General features: G+C 42.4%; 1 protein-coding gene across 2 annotated transcripts in view; it reads right to left on the bottom strand.

Annotated features, from left to right (window-relative positions):
- Window positions 1-11701: 11701 nt before the first annotated feature.
- LOC110566940 (cytochrome P450 3A9-like) overlaps window positions 11702-27075 on the bottom strand; it is a 28713-nt gene continuing 13339 nt past the window's right edge. For both annotated transcript variants that reach the window (XM_060367971.1, XM_021664860.2), the window contains 7 exons: window positions 25987-26135; window positions 23453-23580; window positions 20941-21007; window positions 17268-17428; window positions 15146-15372; window positions 12405-12567; window positions 11702-11981 (listed from right to left, as the gene is read on the bottom strand). In XM_060367971.1, coding sequence (XP_060223954.1) covers window positions 11886-11981; window positions 12405-12567; window positions 15146-15372; window positions 17268-17428; window positions 20941-21007; window positions 23453-23580; window positions 25987-26135 — 991 coding nt within the window. In that variant the 3' untranslated portion in view covers window positions 11702-11885. The remainder of the gene's footprint in view (window positions 11982-12404; window positions 12568-15145; window positions 15373-17267; window positions 17429-20940; window positions 21008-23452; window positions 23581-25986; window positions 26136-27075) is intronic.

The following is a 27075-nucleotide window of genomic DNA, read 5'->3' on the forward strand; positions in this document are numbered from 1 at the left end:
TAAAATCTGTACACCTAAAGAAGCTAATCAGGAAGGAGGACTCTGGCTAAGATGCTCAATCCCCATTCAGAAAGGCAAAGAGGATGGACATCAGAAGAGGGAGAAAACAGGGAACAGGACAGGAGCCCACCACAGAGGGACTCTGAAAGGCTCTAACCCTCAGGGTATAGAGGCAGATGTTGAGACTCATAGACAAACTTTGGGCAGAATACAGGGAATCTTATGAAAGAAGTGGGAGATAGTAAGACCTGGAGAGGACAGTAGCTCCACAAGGACAGCAACAGATCCTAAAATTTTGGACCCAGGGGTCTTTTCTGAAGCTGATACTCCAGCCAAGGACCATTCATGGAGATGGCCTGGAACCCCTGCATGGAGGTAGTCTATGGCAGTTCAGTATCCAAGTGGCCTCCATAGTAATGGGGAAAGGGACTGTCTCTGACATGAACTGATTGGCCTGTTCTTTGATCACCTCCCCTTGAGGGGAGAGCAGCCTTTCCAGGCCACAGAAGAAGACAATGCAGCCACTCCTGATGAGACCTGATAGACTAGGGTCAGAGGGAAGGGGAGGAGGACCTCCCTCTTCAGTGGACTGGGAGAGGGATACGGGTGGGGAAGAGGGAGGGTGGGATTGGGAGGGGAGGAAGGAGGTACGGGGGATACAAAGTGAATAAACTGTAATTAATAAAAATAAAAATAATTAATAAAAAATCTCTCTCTCAACCTTGGTATTCTCAAAGTACAAATAACATACATGTTTTGAAAATTAGAATTGTGTGGTAGGCTAACAGAATGTCACATTCTCTCAAGAGTCTCTGTAGGAAACAGCAAGGTTCAAGACTACGGTAGCAAATTTGGTTGAGATTCAGATTCTTGCCTGTGATTGCTCCCTCAGGAGAGCCCACGTGCATCTTTTAGAATTAACACTTAGTCTCATATTAGCAGAGACATGTCAGTAAATGTAAAGGGAATCTTATGGAAGAGTGGGGAGACAGAAAGACCTGGAGGAGACAGGAGCTCCACAAGTTGACCAACAGAGCCAACAAATCAGGGTCCATGCAGGCCCTACAGAGACTGATGCACCAACCAAGGACCATGCCTGGAGAGGACCTAGACCCCCTGCTCAGACATAGCCAAAAGGCAGCCCAGTCTCTATGTGGGTTCCCTAGTAAGGGGAGCAGGGTCTGTCTCTGACATGGACTCTGTTGCCTGCTCTTTGATCACTTCCTCTTAGTTGGGGGGGGGCAGTGTCTTGCCAGAGGAAGAGGATGCAGCCAGTCCTGTTGAGACTTGATAGGCTGGGGTCAGATGGTAGGGGAGGAGGGCTCCCCCTTTCTGAGAACTAGGGGAGGGAAATAGGGGAAAAGAGGGAAGGAGGTTGGGACTGGGAAGAGATGAGAGAGGAGGGCTACAATTTGGGAAGACCCCTGTGTTCAAATTTTCTGGTTCTGCTGCTCTCCTTGTGGGGTTCCTGTACTCTCCAGATCTTATTATTTCCTACTTCTTAAATAAGATTCCATACACTCTGCCCAACAATTGGCCATAACTCTCAGTGTCTGCTCTGATATCTGCAGGGCAGAGCCTTTCAGAGGCCCTCATAGGTTTCATAGGCCCTCATAGCCTTTCAGAGGCAGGTTCATAGGTTGTTTCCTGTTTTTTTTTTTTTTTTTCTTCTTCTGATGTCCATCCTCTTTGCCTTTCAGGATGGGGATTGAGTGTTTTAGTCAGGGTCCTCTCTCTTGATTAGTTTCTTTAGATGTACAGATTTTAGTAGGTTTATCCTATGTTATACGTCTATATGAGTGAGTATATACCGTGTGTGTCTTTCTGCTTCTGGGATAGTTCACCCAGGATGATCCTTTCCAGGTCCCACCATTTACCTACAAATTTCATGATTTCCTTATTTTTCATTGCAGAGTAATACTCCATTGTGTAGATGTACCACAATTTCTTCATCCATTCTTCAGTTGAAGGGCATCTGGGCTGTTTCCACCTTCTGGCAATTACAAAGAAAGCTGCTACAAACATGGTTGAGCAAATGTCCTTTTTGTGTACTTGAGCCTCTTTTGGATATGTGCCTAGGAGTGGTATGGCTGGATCTTGAGGAAGCACTATTCCTAGTTGTCTGAGAAAGTGCCAGTGGTTGTACAAGTTTACATTCCCACCAGCAGTGGAGGAGGGTTCCCCTTTCTCCACAACCTCTCCAGTATGTGTTGTCACTTGAGTTTTTCATCTTGGCCATTCTGATGGGTGTAAGGTGAAATCTCCGGGTCGTTTTGATTTGCATTTCCCTAATGGCTAATGACGTTGAGCATTTCTTTAAGTGTTTCTCTGCCATTCGATATTCCTCTGTCGAGAATTCTCTGTTTAGCTCTGTTCCCCATTTTTTAAGTGGATTACTTGGTTTGTTGCTTTTAGCTTCTTTAGTTCTTTATATATACTGGATATTAGCCCTCTGTCAGATAAAGGGTTGGTGAAGATTCTTTCCCAATCTGTAGGCAGTTGTTTTGTTTTGCTGATGGTGTTCTTTGCTTTATAGAAGCTTTTCAGTTTCATGAGGTCCCATTTATTGATTGTTGCTCTTAGAGCCTGTGCTGTTGGTGTTCTGTTCAGGAAGTTGTTTCTGTACCAATGAGTTCTAGGGTTTTCCCCACTTTTTCTTCTAACCGATTTAATGTGTCTGGTTTTATGTTGAGGTCTTTGATCCACTTGGACTTTAGTTTTGTGCAGGGTGATAAGTATGGATCTATTTGCATTTTTCTACACGTAGATATCCAGTTAGACCAGCACCATTTGTTGAAGATGCTATCTTTTTTCCATTGAATGGTTTTGGCATCTTTGTCAAAGATCAGGTGTCCATAAGTGTGTGGGTTTATTTCTGGGTCTTCTGTTTGGTTCCATTGATCCAGCATTCTGTTTCTATGCCAGTACCATGCAGTTTTTATAACTGTTGCTCTATAGTAAAGCTCAAGATCAGGGATGAGGATACCTCCAGAAGATCTTTTATTGTAGAGGATTGTTTTAGCAATTCCGGGTTTCTTGTTATTCCATATGAAGTTGAGAATTTTTCTTTCAAGTTCTGTAAAGAATTGTGTTGGTAATTTGATAGGAATTGCATTGAATCTGTAGATTGCTTTTGGTAAAATGGCCATTTTTACTATGTTAATCCTGACAAGCCATGAGCATGGGAGATCTTTCCATCTTTTGATATCTTCTTCTGATTCTTTCTTCAGAGACTTGAAATTTTTTTCATACAAGTCTTTGACTTACTTGGTTAAGGTTACACCAAGGTACTTGATGTCATTTGTGGCTATTGTGAAGGGCGTTATTTCCCTAATTTCTTTCTCAGCCCTTTTGTCTTTTGTATACAGGAGGGCTACTGATTTTTTTGAGTTAATTTTGTATCCAGCCACTTTGCTGAAGGTGTTTGTCAGCTGTAGGAGTTCCCTGGTAGAATTTTTGGGGTCACTCACATATACTATCATATCATCTGCAAATAGTGATAATTTGACTTCTTCCTTTCCAATATGTATCCCCTTGATCTCCTTCAGCTGTCTCATTGGTCTAGCAAGGACTTCCAGAACTATGTTGAAGAGATATGGAGAGAGTGGGCAGCCGTGTCTTGTCCCTGATTTCAGTGGGATTGATTTAAGTGTCTCTCCATTCAGTTTGATGTTGGCTATAGGCTTGCTGTATATCGCCTTTACTATGTTTAGATATGTGCCTTGTATCCCTGATCTCTCCAATACTTTAAACATGAATGGATGTTGGATTTTGTCAAATGAGTTTTCAGCATCTAAGGAGATGGTCATGTGGTTTTTCTCCTTCAGTTTGTTTATGTGGTGGATCACATTGTTGGATTTTTATATATTGAACCACCCCTGCATACCTGGGATGAAGCCTACTTGGTCATAGTGGATGATATCTTTGATGTGTTCTTGTATTCGGTTTGCAAGTATTTTGTTGAGTATTTTTGCATCAATGTTCATAAGGGAGATTGGCCTGAATTTCTCTTTCTTTTTTGAGTCTTTGTGAGGTTTAGGTACCAAGGTGACTGTGGCTTCATAGAATGAGTTTGGTAGTGTTCATTTTGTGGAATAGTTTGAAGAGAACTAGAGTTAGCTTCTTTGAAGGTCTGGTAGAATTCTGCACTGAAACCATCTGGTCCTGAGCTTTTTTTGGATGGGAGACTTTCGATGACCCCTGCTATTTCCTTGGGGTATATAGGACTTACAGGACTATTTAATTGATTTACTTGGTCCTGATTTGGCTTTGGTAAGTCGAATCGATCAAGAAAATTGTCCATTTCATTTAGATTTTCAAATTTTGTGGCATATAGACTTGAAGTAAGTCCTAATGATTGTTTGGATTTCCTCAGTGTCTGTAGTTATGTCCCCCTTTTCATTTCTGATTCTGTTGATTTGGGTGGTGTCTCTCTGCCTTTTAGTTAGCTTGGCTAAGGGTTCGTCGATCTTGTTGATTTTCTCAAAGAACCAGCTCTTGGTTTCATTGATTCTTTGAATTGTTTTATTTGTTTCTAATTGATTGATTTCAGCCCTGAGTTCGATTATTTCCAGCTGTCTACTCCTTTTTGGTGTGTCTGCTTCTTATTTTTCCAGGGTTTTTAAGTGAGTCATTAAGTTTCTTGAATGAGCTATCTCAAATTTCTTCTTGAGGGCACTTAGTGCTATGAACTTTCCTCTTAGCACTGCTTTCATTGTGTCCCACAAATTTGGGTATGTTGTGTCTTCATTTTCATTGAGTTCTAGAAAGACTTTAATTTCTTTCTTTCTTTCTATATTTCTTCCCTCACCCAGCTGTCATTTAGTAACAAGTTGTTCAGTTTCCATGTGTGTGTAGGCTTTTTGCTATTTCTGTTGTCGTTGAGGTCCATCTTTATTCCATGGTGATCAGACAAGATACATGGGATTATTTCAATCTTCTTGTATCTGTTGAGGCTTGCTTTGTGACCCACTATATGGTCTATTTTGGAGAAGGTTCCATGAGGTGCTGAGAAGAAGGTAAATTCTTTTGTGTTTGGGTGTAAGGTTCTGTAAATGTCTGTTAGGTCCATTTGACTCATGACCTCTGTTAGAGACATTGTTTCTTTGTTTAATTTCTGTTTTGTTGACCTGTCCTTTGTTGAGAGTGGGGTGTTGAAGTCTCCCACTCTTAATGTGTGGGGATGTATGTGTGGTTTAAGTTTTATCAATGTTTCTTTTACAAATGTGAGTGCCTTTGTATTTGCGGCGTAGATGTTTAGGATTGTGATATCTTCCTGGTGGACTTTTCCATTGATGAGTATGAAGTGTCCTTCCTCATATCTTTTGATTAATTTTGTTGGAAAGACTATTTTATCAGATATTAGAATGGCTACTCCTGCTTGTTTCTTGGGTCCATTTGCTTGAAAAGCTGTCTTCCAACCATTTACCCTCAGATAATGTCTATCTTTCTGACTTAGGTGTGTTTCTTGTATGAAACAGATTGCTGGGTTTTGTTTACGCATTCATTCTGTTAGTCTGTGTCTTTTTATTGGAGAATTGAGTCCATTGATGTTGAGAGAGATTAATGACCAGTGGCTGTTAGAGCCTTTGATTTTGATGTTGGCTGTGGCTGACACAAGGTTGTGTGCTTGGGTGCTTTTCGTTTTACTGTAGCGAGGTTAATTATTTCCTATGTTTTCTTGAAAGTAGCTAGTCTCCTTGGGTTGTATTTTTCCTTCTAGTGTCTTCTGTAATGCTGGATTTGTGTGTAGGTATTGTTTAAATTTGTTTTTGTCATTGAATATCTTGTTTTCTCTGTCTATGATGACTGAGAGTTTTGCTGGGTACAGTAGCCTGGACTGACATCTGTGTTCTCTTAGGGTCTTCATGATATACGTCCAGGCCCTCTGGCTTTCATAATCTTTGTTGAAAAGTCAAGAGTCATTCTGATGGGTTTGCCATTATATGTTACTTGGCCTTTTTTCCCTTGCAGCTTTTAGTATTTTTTCTTTGTTCTGTATACTTACTGTTTTGATTATTATATGGCAGGAGGATTTTCTTTTCTGGTCTAATTTATTGGGTGTTCTATAGGCCTCTTGTATTCTTATTGGCCTCTCCTTTAAGTTGGGGAAATTTTCTTCCATGATTTTGTTGAAAATATTTTCTGGGCCTTGGAGGAGGGAATCTTCTTTTTCCTCTATTTCTATTATTCTTAAGTTTTGTCTTTTTATGTTGTCTTGGATTTTTTGGATGATCTGTGTCAGGAATTTTTTAGATTTAACATTTTCTTTGACAGATACATCTATTTCTTCCATTGTATCTTCCACACCTGAGATTCTTTCTTCCATCTCTTGTAGTCTGTTGGTTATGCTTATCTCTGTAGTTCCTGTTTTCTTCCCTAAGTTCTTTCTCTCCACAATTTCCTCCATTTGTGTTTTCTTTAATTTTTCCAATTCTATCTTCAGATCTTGGGCCATTTTTTTAAATTTCCTTTACCTGTCTGACTGCATCTTCCTGTTTTTCCTTCAATTCCTTCAGCTGTTTGTTTGAACAATCCTCTGTTTCTTTTATTTCTTTCAGTGATTTAAGCATTTCCTGTCTAAAGGCCACAAACTGTTCGGCTGTAACTTCTCGTATTTCTTTATGGATGGCCATAATCTGTCTGTTTTTATATTCCTCTATTTCTTTACGGATGGCCATAATCTGTTCGAGTCTATCTTCCTCTAGGTTTTTATGCATTTTATTTGTGTTTTTTTTTTTTCTGTTATCCTCTTCATTAGTATAGATGTTAGGTCATCTTCTTGAATTTCAATTATGCTGGGGTGTCCAGGGCTACTTGCCCCTGGAAAACTGGGTTCTGGAGATTCCATATTTCTCTGTCTTTTGTTGATTGAGCTTTTAACGCTGGCCTCTACCTCTTGGGCTATTTTAGGTGTTTGGAGTTAGTTTCTGGTGGTTCCTGGAATGCCGTGGTGGAGAGAATCCCTTGGCAAGAAGATGGTTTTTCCTGAAGGAAGCCTTCTCAGCTTTTTGGTTATAGTTACTGGATGGCCGGTGTTTTTCAGGAGTTGTCACAGCTCACCTCAGGCATAGAGACCTGAGTGGTAACTGTGGTTCTTGTTAGTGGAGAGGGCTCTCCTCTCACCCGGAGAAGTCCTGAAGACAGCTGTCCTTGTTTCTGGGTTTCTTGCTGTAAATTAATGATCTGCTGCTGTAACCTGTGTGTTCTGTGGTTTGGTTGGTTTTGTTAGGGATAACTGGTTGCCCCTTGAAGCAGTATCTGTGGGTTGATCTCGGGGATTCTGGGCTTTTGTAGGTCTGAGGTTGGGGCTCTGTGCCCCAGTACTCAAGCGGTAATCTGTGGCGGGTAGGTATGGGTACTGCTCTCCTGGTAACAGCAGGCTATCTGGTGCACAGCAAGTCCCTGGTTGGGCTGGTCTGCGGAACCTTTTTTAGGGATGTAGGGGTGGCCTAAGTATGTCGTCCCCTTTGCTTTGTTCCCTGTGAGGATTTCTCCCAACAGTGACTCCCAGTTTCTTGTGCCCTGGGGCACACAGCTCTGTCTGTGCCAGAGATCTGGGCATGAAGCAACTGTCTGTGCCCAGGGCTGGAGCCCAGTTTAGTGATGGCGGCTCGTACCCGCCGGTCTACGAGACTTTTTCCAGGGAAAGACTGGGTGACCCACATCAGTACCATTTCCTTCCTTCCCTGTGGGGTTTTCTCGTGACTGGGATTTCCAGTCTCTGGTGTTTTTTTGTGCCCACCGATCAGCCTGAGAAGGTGATCAGGACACGCAGGCATGTGGCTCTGGTCTGGCAACCTAGTGCCTGCACGACCTGGGATCTCTTCCAGGTTCTGGCTGGGTGACCTGAGAGTGGACCCGACTGATTCCCACGCTGTCGGGGTTTCCTTTCACCTGGGAAACACTATCACTGTTGTTCCTGAGCCCTGAGTTCAGTCTCTTGGTCACTGTATGGAAAATGTTGTCCTGATCCTCAGTAGTAGTGTTCCCCTAGCACCGCCATCTTGTCCCCCCCACCCCCCGCCATGTCCTAACTCTTGATTGGCTTAATGAGCTTACCCCAATTTAAAGATCCTTTATGTTTTTAAAATATAAACCCAAGACAGGGGGAAATATTGTTCACATAGCTGTGATGACCTGACTTGGAATTCCTGAATCCAGGTCAGAAGGTCACACATGTAACCCTGGTGATGGGGAGGTAGAGACAAGAGGATCCCTGGAGCTTGCTAGCCAGTCAGATCCAGCTAAAAATATCTCAAAAGTGAGGTAGAGGGTGACTGAGAAACACACTTTTTGTAGGTTTTTGGCCTCCACAAAGGGATGTATGCTTTTACACACACACACACACACACACACACACACACACACACACACACATGCATACACACACAAATACACACAAAATATAAATGGAACTAACACATTTTACTCTGAAACACCTAATTTGCTGAAGAGGATCTTGCTATAGGGGTAATATGACCCTGGTCTCTCCTGCTCACCTACAGGCTTGTAGCCTAACTGGGTAGGAGAGCCTGATCATTTCCTAACACCAAAACCCAGCCAGCATTGTGGCAATCCAGTGCAAAGTCTTAGGATACAACGGGCCATAAAGGGAGGCATGCTTTTCCTGAACTTTGTTCTATTTTAAGAGCTAGCTTTAAGCACAGCAAGATGTGTGTGCTGAGGCTGGAGTTGCAGATGTACAGGCAGACATTACATACTGGATATACATCCTGGTAACCTCAGCACCCCAACCCCACATGCTTTATAGAATCATTTACTGCATGTCTTTAGCAACTTCCTGTAATCACAGATGACTCACAGCTAGAGGACAGACACGAGTTATAGCCGGAAGCTATAAGTAAAATTAGCCACACAGGTTTGAAACACACAGACTTATCAATGTTATGTATTTACCTGCTGTGTCCAGAACAAGTCAAAGTTCAAGTTTAGACAACGGGAAGAGAGCATGAGGCTAGGAAATAAATGCAATGTTGCTATTGATCTGATACCGGATACGAGGGATAGCTCAAAAGTCTGGGTTCCGAAAGTCCCCACAGTGCAGGCTGAACTGCCCTTCTGCATGAGAGCATCAAAGGGATGAATAGCAGTGGAAGACAAAGAGGGCAGATTTGATCAAGGAGGCCAAGTTGAGGAGAACAGACGATGGGGTTCACTGACAACAATGTTAACACGTCAGTTAACAGAAGTTTGGAGACTGTGTGAGTGTGTGGTAGGCACAGGTGTGTGTGTGCTCACAACTTTGTGAAAGCCTGTAGGTTACAGGTTGACATAAGTGCCTTCTGCTGTTGCTCCCCACCTTGGTTTGTGAGGGATGATCGATCACCCACTATCTACACTGTCTAAACATAGAGTCCAGGGAGCTTTCTGGATGCTGGAAAAATGATTCCTCTTTTCGCCCTTGTACAGTAAGCACTTTATTTACCCGGTGACTTATCTTCTCAGCCCCTGAGATTTGAGATTTTATAGGAAAAAATTAGAGGATGGGTTTAGGGTATTATGCTGGCTAGCTATTGATATCAACTCGACACAAGCTAGGATTGTCTGGAAAGAAGAAATCTTAATGGAGAAAATTGATGCCAAATATTGCTGTGGGCAAGTCTGCTGCGCATTTTCTTTTTGTTTATAGAAAACAATTTAATCTTCACCTTTAAACTATAGACTCTACATGACTTGGAGAGTATGCCAGACAATGATCAAAGAAAAGTCATCTTTTCCTTTTGTCTGATCGCTCAGAAACATGATGCTATCAGCTATGACTGTTACTTTTTGCCCCATGATATTTTTATCCATGTATTCACCATAGTCCACTTTCTCTTCCACAAATACACGAGCCCCCTTTTTCACATCCCTGATACTCCACATCCCTGAGGTCCGGTTGAAACACTGATATTCTGTGCCATGTTGTCTTTTGACTGACGTCACCCACGTGGTCTACTCCACGGTCTCTGGTGGTCACATCTCGTTTGTTAGAGAAAATGTCGTGACTGAGTTTTTCCTTCCACCTGTCTCATGACAGGGTCCTGACCTACTCACCTGAGTACCTGAATACGATTCATAGATCGTTCAAGAACCAACCTGCTGGCTACTTTAGATTCCTGTCATCCAAACGGATGAAACACCTGTAACACAGGTCTTCAAAACACGGCTTCCGTTTTCCTTACAATCTAATCCTTAGGCTTTTCCTGATGTGCACCCAGCTGCTTGTAGTGCATTTTCTCAGCTGAATGATGTGGTCGTGCGCCTCCGGGAAAGCAGGCTGAGCAAGCCACGAGGAGCAAACCTGTAAGCCGTGCTTCCCCATGGCCTCTGTTACAATTTTTGCCTCCAGATTCCGGCCTTGAATTCTTGTCCTGCCAGGTCTGGATGGTGGACTGACTATCCTTTCCTTCACAAGTTGCCTTTGGTCATGGTGCTTTCTCACAGCAATACAAATTCCAACTAAGGCAGGTGTGTATGGCAGACAGACAGGTATCTATGGCAGACAGACAGACAGACAGGTAATGTTGGCCAAACCAGTGGTGTAAATAATTCTTTTTCAGTTTCGCTTCTCTGCAGGGACCTTGAAAGAAGCTGTTGTTGCTGTCATGGTGTGCATTCCCATGAGATGGTTGCTTCTACTCTGAGATACAGCCCACCATCAAAGTTACTCTCAGTCTCTCTGTGTGTGTGTGTGTTTGCACGTGTGTTCTGTGCTGTGGATTCATTGCTGTGTGAATGCGTCCTTGTTCTTCAATGCTTATCAATCACTCATGTCATTCATATAATACAAGATAAACACATGGGAGAGTAACTCAGGAGCAAGAAGCTGGAGAGGCAGAAACAGGACAACATGGAGTAGGTTAGGCCAGTTCCCAGTGTTCTCCCTTAGGTCCTCCTGACTTGTGCGCCTGGTGATATGAGCATCACACTCAGTGCGCTATTTCTTCTTTTTTAAATTGATAGTTCATGGGAAGCCTGACCTGACTTCCATGGCTGAATGAATTACCTTCAGTAGGGTAAGGGAAGTCTTGCTCTGAACCATCCGCGCATCATGTTCAAATTTCAGAAATGATAATATTTTCATTAAATTTGTGCATATGTATGTATGCATGTTGTGTGCATGTACACACGTGCAGGGACACAGGTGTGTGGATGGGAGTGTATGCACACATATATGCAGGGCACTTTTGAAAGTTCAGGGGTAACAAGGTCTTCCTCTGTCCCTAGCTGCTTTACTGAGGTGTGAAGATCGCCAGTGCTCTAGCTGGTCCATTTGCCCTGGGGTTTCCCTGCCCCTGCCTCTCTGGTACTGGAATTATGGGTGGCCCTCAAGCCTTCTTATCTTTTAATTTCGTCCTGGGGCTCTGAATTCTAGTTTTTACCCTTGCACAATGACTGCTTTGCCCACCCATTCATGCCCTCAGCCAATGTATTCTGACTATGCAAAAGTTCCTCACAAGCAAGAGCAGCACTGTTATCTAATGAAGACACCTGCCCATTCTTCTGTGGTGTAACAGTTTAGCTGGGCCCAGCACTGCAGGACCATAATCTCAGCATTTGGGAGGTGCTGTCAGGGCCTCCAGGATATCTGCTGCAACTTAATGAGTCTGAGGCCAGCCTGGGGTACCAACCAGCCAACCCAATCCAGCCAAACCAAAAGTAAAACAAACAAAAATAAACACACACACACACACAATTATCTTGCTTTTGTTTATTTTGGGAAGCATGTGATTTTTGAACTTTGATGGCTAGGGGAGGTAAGCAGCTTGGTGAGTGCCCAGACTCTCCCACACACGAAAAGAATCAATCCCATCTTCATTTCTTCACAGAATAAATCAGCTTCTGGTGTCATGGGACACAGCCTTATGGGAGACTTTCTGTCAGGCTCCACTTACGGTTCCATCTCTTAACACAGCCCTTAGAATGATGGGCTTTTCCGGCTGGAAAAATCCTTGCTTTCTTAGTTTTAAAGGGATCTGCAACAGTTACATGAAGGTCAGCGAGAGCCAAGTAAAGAAGTGTCAGAGATTCATTAAGGATGAATATGCTTTATAAGCACATCAAACTACTTTTTTCTCCGATATCATTCCTTAGGAGCCATCCAAGTTTAAAAAAAAATAATTGGGGTCTGGGTAAAACTCAGTTTTTCATGCTTACAACACTGGCATTTTCCTGAATGAATCACTCCCCAGAATTTAGAAAATCTTTATACATTTATTGTAAAGCAAAAGACACAGGCCCCAAACCGAAGGCCCCAACCCTCAGCAGATGTCACCAAAGAAGATACTTGGTTTATAGAATAAACTAAAAAGTAAGTAAGCTTTTATAGACTTCACTGCACATAGATGTCCCGATTAAAAAGCCAGCCCATATGTAACTTCCTGAGAAAGCACACTGACCTGCGTTTCCTTACAAGGTTGGAAGGAGAAGTTCTGCAGGAGTCTGACAAGGGCAACTTTCATGCTCACGAGAGCAAACCTCATGCCAATGCAGTTCCTGGGTCCGTTCCCAAAGGGCAGGTATGTGTAAGGGTTGATGCTGTCCTGGTTCTTCTTGCTGAACCTGGTACCACAGGAGCAGAGGAAGACAAGTTCATGAAGCATGAACCACAACAGCTGATTGTGGCTATCTTTTAGATACCCACAAGCAGAGGTAGAAGGGAAACTTCCCTGGGCTGGTTGTGGAAATCTTGCTGGGACTTTTTAGAGTTAACCTTTGGCAGTTTCTTAGTTATATACAACACACTGTGATCCCATTTCTTTCAATTCATTTTTCCCAACTAGTTCCCCTCCCACTTTCATGCCTCTTTGTGTGTGTGTGTGTGTGTGTGTGTGTGTAAGTCTTTTATAGGTGGTCACAGATGCTTTTGTTTACGGTGGAAATGGCCGTGTCTTATCCAGAAGGCAATCTACAGCACACCTCCCAACCCTCTAGCCACCACAGTCCACCCCTTCCTCTGTGATGTTTCCTTGAAGTGGGTGATACACTGTAGGAATTGTGGGCCACAGGCCTCTCCCTTTATCACGGAGAAGCTTTTAATTGCATTGAGATGAAGTCAATGCTGTTCAAGATAGCACATTGTTATCTGTCTGTCCGTCTGTCCATCCATCCATCCATCCATCCATCCATCCATCCATCCATCCATCTATCTTTGAGACCAGGTCTTAGTGTGCAGCCCGGGGTGGTCTGAAACTGTGTAGAACAGAGAGCCACCAGCCTTTGACTCCTAAGTGCTGGATTAAAGGAATGGGCCACCACACTCAGTTGATGAAAATTTATTTTTAAACAAGAAAAGTGCATTTAGCACAGTGATGTGTTCGTATTCCGACACATAAGAAATGAGACCAGTTGAAGGGAAGTGTGTTCTTGCCTTAGCTAACACTTCTGCTTGTCACTCAGAGGATGAAATACCTGCTACTACTGAAAATTTGTTTTCCCCATTCACTCTGCAGTTCTCTCCTCTTTTCTCAATTATTCTGTTTATTTTTGACTACATGTCCTGTCTTTCTTTTTATTTTCCACTCCTCTCTCTCTTCTTCCCAGCTTTTCTCCATTCCTTTTCTCTCAATTCCTTTCTCCCTTCTTGCCTTCATCCTACCTTCCCTTCTTTTCTTTCCACCTTTCTTCCTTGTTGTTCTCATCCATTCTCTCTTCCTTCCATCCCTTCTTTCATTATTCTGCTTTTGCGTCTTCCTTCTTCTTTTGCCTCTTTCTATTTCCCTTCCTTCCTTATTTAAGTCAGTATTTAAATCAGATATTTTACAAAATTTACAAAGTCACTTCACTATAATGTAATTATCGAAGATTTTCTTTATATGTTTCCTTGGGTATAAAATTATAGATAGGTAGAGACATTTTATTTAAATTTGATTCATTAAATATTTAAGAGAAGAATAATTATTTGAGGAGGGTGATAATTATAATATGGTTATGCATTTTAAACTGTATTTTATATTTTGAAGAAAATTCTGAAATGTTTATGGGTTGTATGTTACACATACATGCATCACACACATATATGTACACACACACACACACACACACACACCCACCATGACAGTTGAGAAAGAGTTGTGGAAGGTGTGTGTGGAACAGCTAACATGGGAGAATGGTTGCTGAGCACATAGAGATTCATTTTTAGTGTTGTGTATACTAATTTCTATAGACTACTCTTGGGCATTTGTCAAACATTCTGTATTTGCCAAATATTATATTAATATTTGGATTTTAACAGTGTTTGGAATGATCCCTCATACAAAGTAGGCATGCAATATCTGTTTAATTGTTAAAATAATCTAACATAAATGTAAACAATGTTTTGTGCTTTTATAGTCACAGTGTTATAGGAGTGGAACAGCTGGGATGGCAGGGAACACAGACGTCATTGTAGTGGATCAACTCCAGTGGACTGCCCCAGTAAGTACGGCTGCAACAGGCATGCCACAGCAGCCACAAGACACGTATCCTGACAAGGGAAAGTCCACTGGGAGGGTTAGCACATGTCTAGACGATATCTCCTCTGACTTGCTAGACACAGTGCTGAAAACATCCATTCTCTGTTTTTGTTAATAACAGGAGAACAAACAGTATATTTAGACTTAAAACCTGACCTTGGTTTCAAAATTTCCAGAAAAATATTCTTGAACCACCTCTAAAGAAGGCTGTCTCAGGCTTCTAGACAAACAGTTAAGGTAGCCTTGAAGAGTCCCTGAGTGTAAGGGAGCTGGCTAGGATGACAGCTAGAGACAGGAGTGTGAGAACCTCTGGGCTCCTCTGTCCTCTGCAGGGCTGCTCCAACATAGGGAAGACAGCCTCCAGGCACAGAGCAACACCATTCACACAGCCTCACCAAACAGGAGGTGCACCTGCTCTCTAAAGGTGATGGGGACCACTAGTGGAAACAGCAAGAAAAACCTGGGATGCATGAAAAGCACAACGTGTAAAATGAGAGTGCCAAGGAAATCAGATGCTACGCTTTCCTAAAAGTTATGGAAACAGACAGACAGCTCATGCGCATGCACACATATACACACACACACAGACTGTTGTTGCTACAGATACATCTTCAGTACCAAAAGATAACACATAATGCTTGGACTAGTCTGGCTTGGGGTAGTTTCTCTTTCCCACTTCCTTGTACCTTTCAGGGCGGAACTCCTCAGGCTCTGGCCAGCACATTGGGTCTTTGTGGAGAGCAAAGGTTGGTACCATCACCACAGTCCCTTTGGGAATGAACACCCCATTGATCTCAACATCTTTCTTACAGAGCCTTTCGAGTCTGCCTCCAACTGGATATAATCTGAGAGTTTCATTCACCACCATGTCTAGATACTCCATCTGTTGCAGGACATCATAGGTAGCAGGTGCCTGGAGGGGTGGGAAGGGAGAGGGATGGTGAAAGGGGAGGGAGAGGGACAGAGATTTATAAATTAGTATTTTGAATTAATTTTCATCTATGGAGTTCTATTGTGGACGTTGAGAGCCACAGAGTAATTCCCGTTGATAAAGACCCTTAGCCTCCACAAGGCATTTGAAGAACTCACAGTCTTCAGCCTGTTCAATATCCCATTGGGGGGGGCAACCTTTCAGGATAACCTGGACCCCAGGCTCAACATCACCATGGGCTACTTTTTCCTTATCATGTCAAGAACCATTACAGTTAGAGTTACTTTCCACATCTGCATCAAAGACTACAAATGTAAATGAGAACTAATCTTAAAAAAACTTTATTTTTATTTATGTGTATGCATTTGTGTAGAGGTTTATGCATGGGAATTCATGTGCTCTGGGGTGGGGGGCAGAAGAGGGTTTCAGAGCCTCTAGAACTATAGCTGCACATGGTTGTGAGCATCCTGACGTAGGTGTCAGGAACGGAACTCGAGTCCTCTGAAACAATGGCCAAGCTTTAACTGATGAGCCATCTTTCCAGTCTGAAAGAAAATCCCTTTCTTATTTAGTTGCAAATATCCTGCACGGTCATTCTTTTTATTATATATGGAATTTAGAAACATTAGACCAGATAAAAATAGCTACTAGCATTCATTAAAGAAGCCCCTCTTTACATCAGAGGCCATCTCAGGAAAGCACATCTGGACACAGTACAGAGATCAGCGGATCATGGGAGCTCAGCACCAGCAGATGAATGCTATTACAACTCCTGCTCCTAGACAAAGAACTTCAGGCAAGCACTGACTGCTGTAAGAGGGAGAATTAGCCTCTCTCAGGTGTAAGCCTTTGTATTGGTTGCCCCTCACCGAGTGGTCAGCCTTGAAAACACATATACACAAACAACTAAAATGGACTCAGCAGGAAGTGTGTGTGTGTGTGGATGCACACTCATACATACAAACATATACATATATTTAGGTAACAATAGTAATCAAAAGGATTGTGAATGAGGGGATGGGAGAGGTTTGAGGCATGGGCTGGAGGGAAGAAAGGGAAAAAGGAAAGTGACGTAGTTCTATTTCAGTTAAACATTTTAAATTTAACTAAAAGTGATTTGAGGAGGTACTAGTAGTCTCTTATATACTAACGATACTAAAGTCACTGCTATCAAAATGTTCAATTTCAATCCTGGTAAAAGCCAAAATGAGAACAGCCTCCATCACTCAGCCCTGTCCTCTGCTGCTGGCTCTGCCTGCTGGTTGTCCTTCAGGGCTTTCCTGTGAGCTCTGAAGAGAATGACAAGGCAGCCAGACCACTCCGTAAGCCAGGTAACCGCACACCGCACAGCCTACCGGTTTGGGCAGAGGTGTGAAGACTGCTGTGACTATTACTTTATGGGATTTTTGGAAAGACCTTGATTTAGGGTTAAGAGCACCACTCAGTGGCCCCCAATGAGCAGAGAGAGCTGTGTGGGGCTGCCTAGCCCAGCCAGCCATGGCCAGTCCCACACAGCCAACAGCAGGCAACAGCACAGTGCATGCTCTCTACACAGACTGTCCAGACACTTGACCAACCAATGCTTGCACTTCCATGCCACCGTGATTTTGTGACTGCTTCTTGGTAGTTTTTTTGTGACAGATAATGGATAAATATATACCAACATTCACCCACAAAGATGTTATTTTCATAAAAAAAAAACAGCATATAGTGTCTGTTTCCCATTAATTTCTTCTTTTAGAGCCTTCTTAGGTAAAGATGGCAAAAGATCAATGATTGTAACTTTGTTGAAAGATGGATGGGACAAGGAGCCATGAATGCATGTCAGAGCTTCTTCATCATCCTACATGATGTCCCATGTAGGTCCCATCCCTCACCTTATTGGGAAGAGCGGCATCAATTTTATCCTGCAGCTTCTTCTGGACATCAGGGTGTGTGGCCAGCAAATACATAGCAAAGGAAAGGGCACTGCTGGTGGTCTCATAGCCAGCAAAAATAAAGAAAATCGACTGAGCCACAATCTCCAGATCAGATAAACCTGAAGGGAAAGGAAGTAAATTTTATTTCATTTATTTTTACATTGATGGATGGATGGATGGATGGATGGATGGATGGATGGATGGATGGGTGGGTGGATGGATGGGTGGATGGATGGATGGGTGGATGGGTGGATGGGTGGATGGGTGGGTGGATGGGTGGATGGGTGGGTGGATGGGTGGATGGGTGGATGGGTGGATGGGTGGATGGATGGATGGATGGGTGGATGGATGGGTGGATGGGTGGATGGGTGGGTGGGTGGATGGATGGGTGGATGGGTAGGTGGGTGGATGGGTGGATGGATGGATGGACATGTAAACTCCAGCATGCCAAAGTATGTGTTTAGTAGTCAGAGGAAAACTTGCAAGAGTGTTTTCTTTCTTTCTTTCTTTCTTTCTTTCTTTCTTTCTTTCTTTCTTTCTTTTTTCCCTGTTATTTGGGTCTTGGAGTTTGAACTCAGCTCTCCAGGCTTGGCAGTAAGTGTCTTTACCAGCTGAGCCATCTCCTCAGTCTAGGACAGACATTTTAAGTGAAGGAGGTTAGCATACATCATGGTAAATTACATGAGAAGCAACCCAAAGAAAGATCACAAATCCCTACAGACAACAGAGACTATCGGGTTTGGTTTTCATTCCCTTACAAGGGGGTAAAATGGAGAAGTCATCTCAATCCAGTTTCCCCAAGTTACACCCCTCTTGCCTGTCTGCTCCTCATCCCGACACCCCCAAAAGCACCTTAGCTTAGAGACAAAGCATGTCTATGTGGTAAGACACGGTGTCTTTAGCATGCCTCTGGATGGCTGGGCATGATTGTAGAAAAAAAATCTACATGTTTTGTTCACTTTTTATTTCCTCTTTTTAAAAAATAATTCATTTTTTATCTTATTTGCATTGGTGTGGGATCTCCTGGAATCATTACAGACAGTTGTGAGCTGCCATGTGGGTGCTGGGGATTGAACCGGGATCCTCTGGAAAAGCAGCTGGTGCTCTTAACCACTGAGCCATCTCTCCAGCCCCTTATTTCCTCTTTTTAAAGAATACAGATTTCCCAATACTCCTTTACAGACAGGCAAGTATGGCATGTTTAAACTTTCAATTTGCTTAATTAAAAAATAGCGTGATTATGTTCAGAGTGTGTGTATGTATGTGGGAGTGGTATATATGCAGTGTATGTGTGTGTGTATGAGTGCTGTATGTATGAATGTATGTGAGTGTGTATGAGTGTGGTGTATTTGGTATGTGTGTGCTTGTGTATGCATGTGTAAGTGGTATATTCAGTGTGTGTATGTGAACATACGTGCGTGTGTATAAGGGTGGTATGTGTGTGAGCATACGTGAGTGTGATGTGTGTATATGGTGTAAGTGCTTGCTGGTTGGAGGCAAGAGCAGGGCGTCTTGTAGAGATCAGCAGAGCTGACTAGCCAGAGACTTGACTTGTCAGTGTTCACATTCCCATGCCATTGCAGTTCTGTGGATGTCTTTCTCTGCCATGTCCATCATCTTCCCTGTTATTTCCTTGCAGCAGGGTCTCTTAGAGACCTGCAGGCTTGCCATTTCAGCTGTGCTGACTAGGTAGAGAACTTTAGGATTGTGTATCTCTGCCCTCACATGTGGGGCTACACTTATGTCCAGCTATGCCTGGCTTCTCACGCAGGTGCTGGGAGAATTCAAACTGAAGTTCTTGTGCCTGTGCAGTAAGTGTTCCCGACCATGGAGACACCTAGCCAGCTCCAGGGGGTATAATTTACAGATAAAATAAGGAACAGTATCATCTCTTGGGAAAAATGAAATTGTTCTTGGTAAAACATAGCTGGAACACTTGGATGAGCATTCAATACAAAGACTCGAGTTCATGCAGCATTAGCAGATCTGTGAGCTACACACACCAAGGCAATGGCATTAAAGATACTCAGTGTAGTCTGTGGACTCACAGCATCAGTGAAGCTGAAACACAGAGTCTCAAAGCAAACTTACATTTCTCAAATTCTTCTCAAAAGTTGTCATCAAAATAACAGCTTTAATGGAGTGTGCTATTTTTGTGAACCATCTCACTTGATAAGGAAGGGTTACTAGCCTTCCAAAATGGAGGAGCCCAGAAATTATGCTAAATAAGAAGCTAAGGGGTGATGACTGACCTCATTCTAATAAATGCACTAACGTAGTAAAAGAAAGAAAAGGCCAGTGGAAGGAGCACTGAGCATGAAACACACAAAAACACGTGTTCATAGAGCGGTTAAAGTTAACAAGTCGTGGCTGAGTGCTATCTTCCTTGGTAGTTCTCTCCCCCAGCTGTGTTCCATGCCACCCGCCCAGAGCTCCTGACCCAAGTTTCTCTTCCTCTTGGGTTTTAATCTGCACAGAAGCTCAGCTCAGTTCAGCACCGAATACTTTAGCACTGTTGTAGGCTGTGGAACCAGATCGTTAGAAACATGTGGCCTGCCCCAAACTTGTAAATTCAAATGGGAAAAGAAAAAAAAAAAACAAAAAAACAAAACAGTGGAAAATGAACGTTTGAGAGCTCTGTTTTGCTGATCATGACATCTATTCTTGGTGGAAAGATGGTCAATCATATTCTCTGACTCAGTGAGCATGAATCTTGTGTTACTGTGGTTTGAATGTCAAGCATTCCTTCAATCTCAACTGTCTGAACACTTCATCCCCAGGTGGCAGTGACGCTTTGAAGGGTGTAGCCTCCTTGGAAGAAGCGGGTCAGTGGGATGAGAGTTTGAGGTTTGGTAGCCTGGCCACACTTCCTGGGACCATGCTGGTCACATGAGTTCCCAAGTCTCCAAAAATGAGTGAATGATTAGTTTGAATCCCACATCAAGTTAAACACTCCCTTCTTTAGATTTCTCATTGTCATGAATTTTCTCAAGCAAGAAGAAAATAACCAATACATGAAAGTAGAGGATGGATGCAAAAACTTCCACACTCTGCTCTTTGTTGTGGTAGCCAAGTGGAGACACAAGCTGTTTAGTTTTAATAAATGAACATTAGTTAGCTTAGGAAAGGATTTAGGAGTTCATATGATAGAGCTTCTACACTAGATGAATGGCATTGGATCTGTGTGTCAGAATAAATTATGACAGTAAGGGACCAGGATTAATGTGTGATCGTGTTGGAGGGGAAAGTGTGGGAGAAGTGGCCAGTGACTGTCACCATTGTGGGGCTACTCCTGACCACTGGATGTGAAGACACAAATCTCCAGGCACAGTTTCTGACTCGGGGGATCTAGATGAGGCTGAGATGGAACTTGTTCTGTGGCACAAGATCCAGAGACCACCAATGACCTCCAAGCCTGAAGTACATGCTTACGGCTGCCCTTCAGGCTTTGAACACAGAAACAACATTGTGCTTCTAGAAAGTTCCTCTGGCTGCATGTATTATATCTAAAAAATGTTATTCTGTAATTTACAGATATGTTCATCTACATGGAAAGCCCCTTGCATATTTCCCAGAAAAAACATCTGTCTTTGTGGTTCCACATCAGTAGATATGACCCATCTTTGCTTACCTTGATGAGATTCTTTGTCTCTGGAATTCTGGGAGTTTATCATCAGCTGAAGAAAATCCAATCTTTGCTAAAAGAAAAAAAAAGTTTTGGAGGGTGTGTGAGCAGAGAGAGTAAAAAGTTCAGAAAAAGCTGTGCTTCTGAGAATAATACTTACCTAAGTCAGGAAATCTCACTGGGGTGCCAGAGCACCTAGTGCACAGAGCAGCTTTGGGCAGCAGAGTGCTTTCCTGAGCAAACGCCAGTTGTGTGTCCAGTTGTGCTGGTCTTTATTGCCCTAGACCCTGACTTCTCTGGCTTCTGATCAGCCTGGTGGGCTCCTTCTTTTCTCCAATGTGCTTACCCAGGAAGAAGTTCTGGACTTCAATCGTGTCCTCCTATCTTAGTCCTGTCTTATCAGTAGTTTTGGGGTGAGCATCCTGAAATGTTCCACTGAAATAGAATGCTATGATTCTCTGAGGGGGAGGTGTCACCCAGTCCTGCCCCCCTGACCTATGGACTTCCTTACTCTGAAATTAAGGCTATTCACAATAAAGCCTGACTACCTGGATAGCCCTGTCTCCACTTCAAGGCAGGAGAGGCCCAAAGTTAATTTAGGTCAGCCAGGCAGGTTAGTAAATGATTGTATCCCTAGCTTTTTAGGCAGGATGACTGAGAGTTAAAGGCAAGCCTGGACTACATAGTCATACTGTCTCTCCACACACACACAAACAAACAAACAAACAAACCCAAAAATAAAGCAGACTGAACATCACCAGATAATTTAAAATAGATTTCTTTTGGAAAATTCATAAAATAATAGGTTTGGAAGTGAAGTTATTCCTTACCAATGGTAAATTAAAGTATCCGGAAAGTAATGTTTATAAAGAATAATTTTCCTTTTAGAAAGGGATGTAATAACTCTTGTTCCACATCTATCTATCTATCTATCTATCTATCTATCTATCTATCTATCTATCATCTATTTATCTATTCATTTATTTTTCACCCCCCAAAATTGCAGCCCTCTCCCTTCTCTCCTCCCATTCCCACCCTCCTTCCCTTTTCCCTGTAGTCCCTTTCCCCTCCCCCTCAGAGAAGAGGAGCCCCCCCCATCCCAGCACATCAAGTCATACCAGGACTGAACGCATTCTCCACCACAGTGGCCTGGCAAGGCAGCCCTGCCACAAGGAAGTGCTCTCAAAGCATGCAAAGGAGTCCTTGTTAGAGACAGCCCCACTCCCCCTACCAGGAAACACACATGAAGACCAAGCTGTCCATTGGGTACATATGTGTAGAGGGCCTAGGTCTAGTCCATACATGGTCCTTGATTGGTGCTTCAGTCTCCACAAGCTCCACCACCCTAGGCTCAGGTTAGTTGGCTATGTTGGTCTTCTTGTGGAGCCCCTGTTTCTCTGTGTCCCACATTTTTAAAAGATTTATTTCTATTTATATAAAATGTGTGGCCCCCGTGTGAGCATGTGCATGTGAGAGTGCAGGCGTCCATAGCGACAGAAGGGGGCACTGGGCTCCATGGCGCTAATGTTACAGTATTCTGTGACTCCCCACCTCAGCATGGGTGCTGGAAATCTGGTCCTCTGCAAGAATCGGCCAACTATCAACAACGGAGCCATTTCTAGGCTTCTCATCTAGTTATTTTAAATATTTATGTTAAGGCATACTTTAAAAAATAACAAAGTCGCCTATCAATGGGTGTAGTTGGGTTTTGATACATGCATATAATGTATGATGTTCAAGACAGGTTAAACATTTTTAGACACATATTATTGACTCAAGATAGAACTTTCAAAGTCCATTCCTCTGATAGCTTTTGGAATTTTTTAAATGGCCTCAATGCACATGGGAGTGCATATGTTTGTCACACAGGCTTATGTCATTCCATGACCAGCAGGAAGATGACTGGATCCTACTGGAGTTTTAACTTTTTGCTCATCCTTTCTTCCTGGTATGAACTAAGATCACAGACCTTAATCCTTGAAGAAACGCGCCATTAATGAAGTTGTACCATTGTGATTTCCTGGTCCAACATTAAAGTCATAAACTCTGTTCCCAGCATGCAACTCTAGAATAAGCTGAGTTGTACACCCAGAGCAACTTGGACTCCTATTCAGGGATGATATGCTTGCCACCCTGCATACGGTCCTGTGTTTTATCCTTAGCACTGAGAAAATTACAAACTTAACTTTTTGAGGTATATCCATAAAGGTTTCCATAACCCCCTTAACTCATTTATATTCTCACAAATTGCATGCAAGGGATTTTTTATGGCATGTGAAGTTCTCATCTCAAAAATATTTATTTCATAGCACATTGATCATAATATGTATCATTTAATTTAAATGCTCTCTTCCTAGCTTATTTATCTCTCTACTCCCAACTCTTCAGTTTCTTTAAAATATAATAAAAATTGCATTTCTTAGCATAGTCCAGTTCTAAAAAGCATATGGTATAGGCACACAATACACATTTTAACACTTTATCAATAAACAAACATCCTCGAGTGACCAGTTATTACCTTTTCTTTTTCTTGCATGCGTTTTTCTTTTATTTGCTCTACGTAAGTTCTAAAAAACCTTATAACATCTCTTGGAAACACGCTGATTTCGAGCACATCATAAACTGGGATAAGGAATGGAAAGAGGACTAGAGGGGAAAGAAAAGAGAAACCATGAGGAAAATACATAATTTACCTGGAATGGTTACACTTGTTCTAAAACTCAGAACAATAAAAGCCATCAGGAGCTCAACCAAGATGCATTCCTTCTGTGCTACTGCTCAGGTTCCAGGCCATTTTGGTGGAAAAGGGCATGCCAACGAATCAGTGATATCAGTGGTGCCTGCTGCATAGTTTCAGGTTAAATTCCTTGACCTCTGACCATTTCCATGTCAGGCTAAGGTCTGTTTGGATAAATCAGGCTTTAGTCTATAGTTGCAGCTCATCATGATGTTTAAGAAAGGTCTTTCAGGTCTGGAGAGATGGCTCAGCAGGTACAGTGCTTGCCCTGTAAATGTGAGGATCTGTGTTCGGTTCCCAGAACCCATGTTAAAGCCACGTGCAGTGTCTCAGCCATGGAAACATGAGAGGTGGAGACAATGAATTCCTGGAAGCTGGATGGCCAGTTAGCCCAGCCCACTTGGTGAAGTTCTAGGCCAGTGAAAGAGCCTGTCTCAAATGAGGCAGGAGGAACCTGAGAAATGACACCGAAGGTTTTTTCTGATCTACATACTCTATAAAACTGTGTATGTGCACATGCAGGAGCAAATGCAGACAGACAGACAGGCAGGCAGGTGAAGGCAGATAGACATAGAATTTTCAGGCTAGAGATACTATAGTCTCTGTTCTTAACCCATCAGGGAATGAGGCCAGGATTCAAGTGCAGAAGAAAAGTTGGAAAACTAGTATGTAAATTAATTATCACTACACTCCTCCATAGCTAAAAGGCCAAAGACCTATGGGACAGTTCCAAATTGTGTTAAAATGAAGAGTGGAAAAAAAAAGACACAAAATGAACAACTCGTAGGGGCTGGAGAGATGATGGCTCAGCAGGTAAGATCATTTACTGTGCAACCTAACTGAGTTTGGTTCCTGGAACCCATCGTAGAAGGAGAGATCTGATTTCCAAATCTTTTCCTCCAGTGTTCACAAATAGCACTTCCACTTCCACACACACACAACTAACAACACCAACAGTAATAGTATTAGTACCAATAAAGAAAACCCTCACAAGGATGCAGACAAAGCAACATCCAGAAGAAAATTTAAGGATGCTGAGGAAAAAAAAAAGCTGATCTTAAATGACAACATGTTATGGGAAGTGCTGCGAAGAGAGAAGAGAGGGGGTGGATACTACAGACCAAAGCAGAATCTAAAAAAAAAAAAAAAAAAAAACCATAGAGGAAGTCAGTTGAAGTGAAAAATGCTTCTTCTAAAATATCTTCAGAATTGGCAAAATGTTAGCTGAGATTGCCCTAGAATGGTTTAGGGAAATAATATTGATATTGAAACACCAGGGCATATTAAAACATTCTATTAGTAATTGGAAGATTAGAATAGTACTTTAATTACATAGTTTAGCTAGAATGCACAAATTCCTAGAAATACACAAACTATAGAAACTGACTCAAAAATATTTGTGTATCATGTATAATAGACCTGTGACATAATGCGAAAGAATTAGTGAAAGAAGGCTGTCCACAGGAAAAGCCTAAGACCAGAAGGTTTCAGTGGTGGATTCTACCAACTATCCACAGAAAATGAACGCCCTTTCCCCTAAACACTTCTAAAATACAGAAGCAAAGCATCTCAAAAATTCTCTGTAGGTTTACGGAACTTTAGCCCCATAATCAAACTCACATTGCTCAGAAAGAAAACTGAAAACAAACATCACTTGTAAAAATAGTTGCAAAATGTTCACCAAAATAATAAAACATCAACCAAGTGACTATTAAAATACAGCACAATAATTCAAAAGGAATTTTATTATACCATAACTAAGTAAAATTCACCTCAAGGATGCTTGGCTGTGTAGTAGAAAGAACATACAGAAACATCCTTCAGGACCCAAGAACTTCGGAAGTCTCGGTGGGACTAGCCTCTAATGGCTGAGCCGCCCCTCCAGCCCTGCATGAACTTTTGAAACAATTAGGGAACTAGACAGGAAAGGTGATACATTGTACAATTCTATGCACAGGAAGTTAGAAACTAGACTTCTAATTGCTTATACCCGAGAAAGGTACGTTTGATAGCTAAACTCACATGGCTTCTGAGTTGACAAAAAGATCCCACAGCTGACAATGAGGACTGTGAATATCTTTAAATATGCCAGAACCTAGAAATCAGCCTATTCAAATGGGCCATGTGTAATGCATGTGAAATAAAGTTCATAAAACTGTAAGAAGGTTACCAGTGGGAAAGGGGGAGGATGAAAGAGAGGAACAGGGGAGTGAGAATGACTAAAATCCATTATAAAGTGCATGACACTGCTGAAAATAAAATGGAGAAATGGAAAAAAAAAAACCCCAGAAATAATGGAATGTTAGTGTACGTACTCACTGAGAGGAAGAATGGATCCAAGAAATTAAATTTCAAGAGTTTCTTCACTTTTTGTACAAAGAGATTTTGTGGGTTGTTGAGGGAATCGACATTTACTCCAAATGATGTGCCTGTGATCACATCCATGCTGTAGGCCCCAAAGATGCTGGAGAGAGAGAGAGAGAGAGAGAGAGAGAGAGAGAGAGATATATATGAAATTGACATCTGTACCTCCTCTTATTCCTTCTAACACACACAATGGATCAAATGGGGGTAAATTCACAAGCCAAGGCAAGGCAGAAACTGCCAGAACCCCTGGTGTGGTAGATCTAGGCCCCCATCACACTTTCCGGTGAGAAGTTTATCGGATGGCAGTGTCAAAACTATTCTTGTGCTGGGCTGTGGCAGGGATACCATGAGGGTTAGTTTTCATTGTCAACTTGACACAGTGTGGACTAATTTGGGAAGAGAGTCTCAGCTGTCTGTATCCAGCTGGTATTTGGGGATGTCTGTGAGGCATTGCCTCGATTGTGCTAATTAATGTGGAAAGAGCCAGTCCACTTTCCCTTGAGTTTGGGTTCCTTATTGCCTAAGGGTAGAAAAAGTGAGCTGAACACAATGTGTGTTTATTTCCTCTCTGTTCCTGACTGTGGATGTGACTATGGACTTTAATTTCCTGCCTTGACTTCCCTGTGATGTTTGACTGGAACCTGGAACTGTAAAATATTATGAACTCTTTCCCTCCATAACTTGTGTTTGTTTAAATTCAAGACATTTTTATCACAGAAAGAGATATTACAGTAGACATCAAGAGACATGGAAAAAGAGAAACTTATAATCAGATAAACTGCATCACTGTGAGGATGGATGACAGCGAGTATTTCCATTCCCTACCAGGACGATGTCTGCACCTAGGGGCTAAGAAAGAGAACATTGTATCGGATATTTGTATATCACTGATACGCGTGTCCAAAGCCTATTCATCTTCAGTACAACACATAAAAGCTGTTATGGATTTCCTGGATCACACCCCATGCTCCAGGTACTGATAGATCTGCTATTCCTCAGTTCCAGGGAGCTGATGTCACCCCAGAGGCAGAAGTGTT

Source organism: Meriones unguiculatus, chromosome 15, assembly GCF_030254825.1.
Source record: "Meriones unguiculatus strain TT.TT164.6M chromosome 15, Bangor_MerUng_6.1, whole genome shotgun sequence".
Lineage (NCBI taxonomy): Eukaryota > Metazoa > Chordata > Mammalia > Rodentia > Muridae > Meriones > Meriones unguiculatus.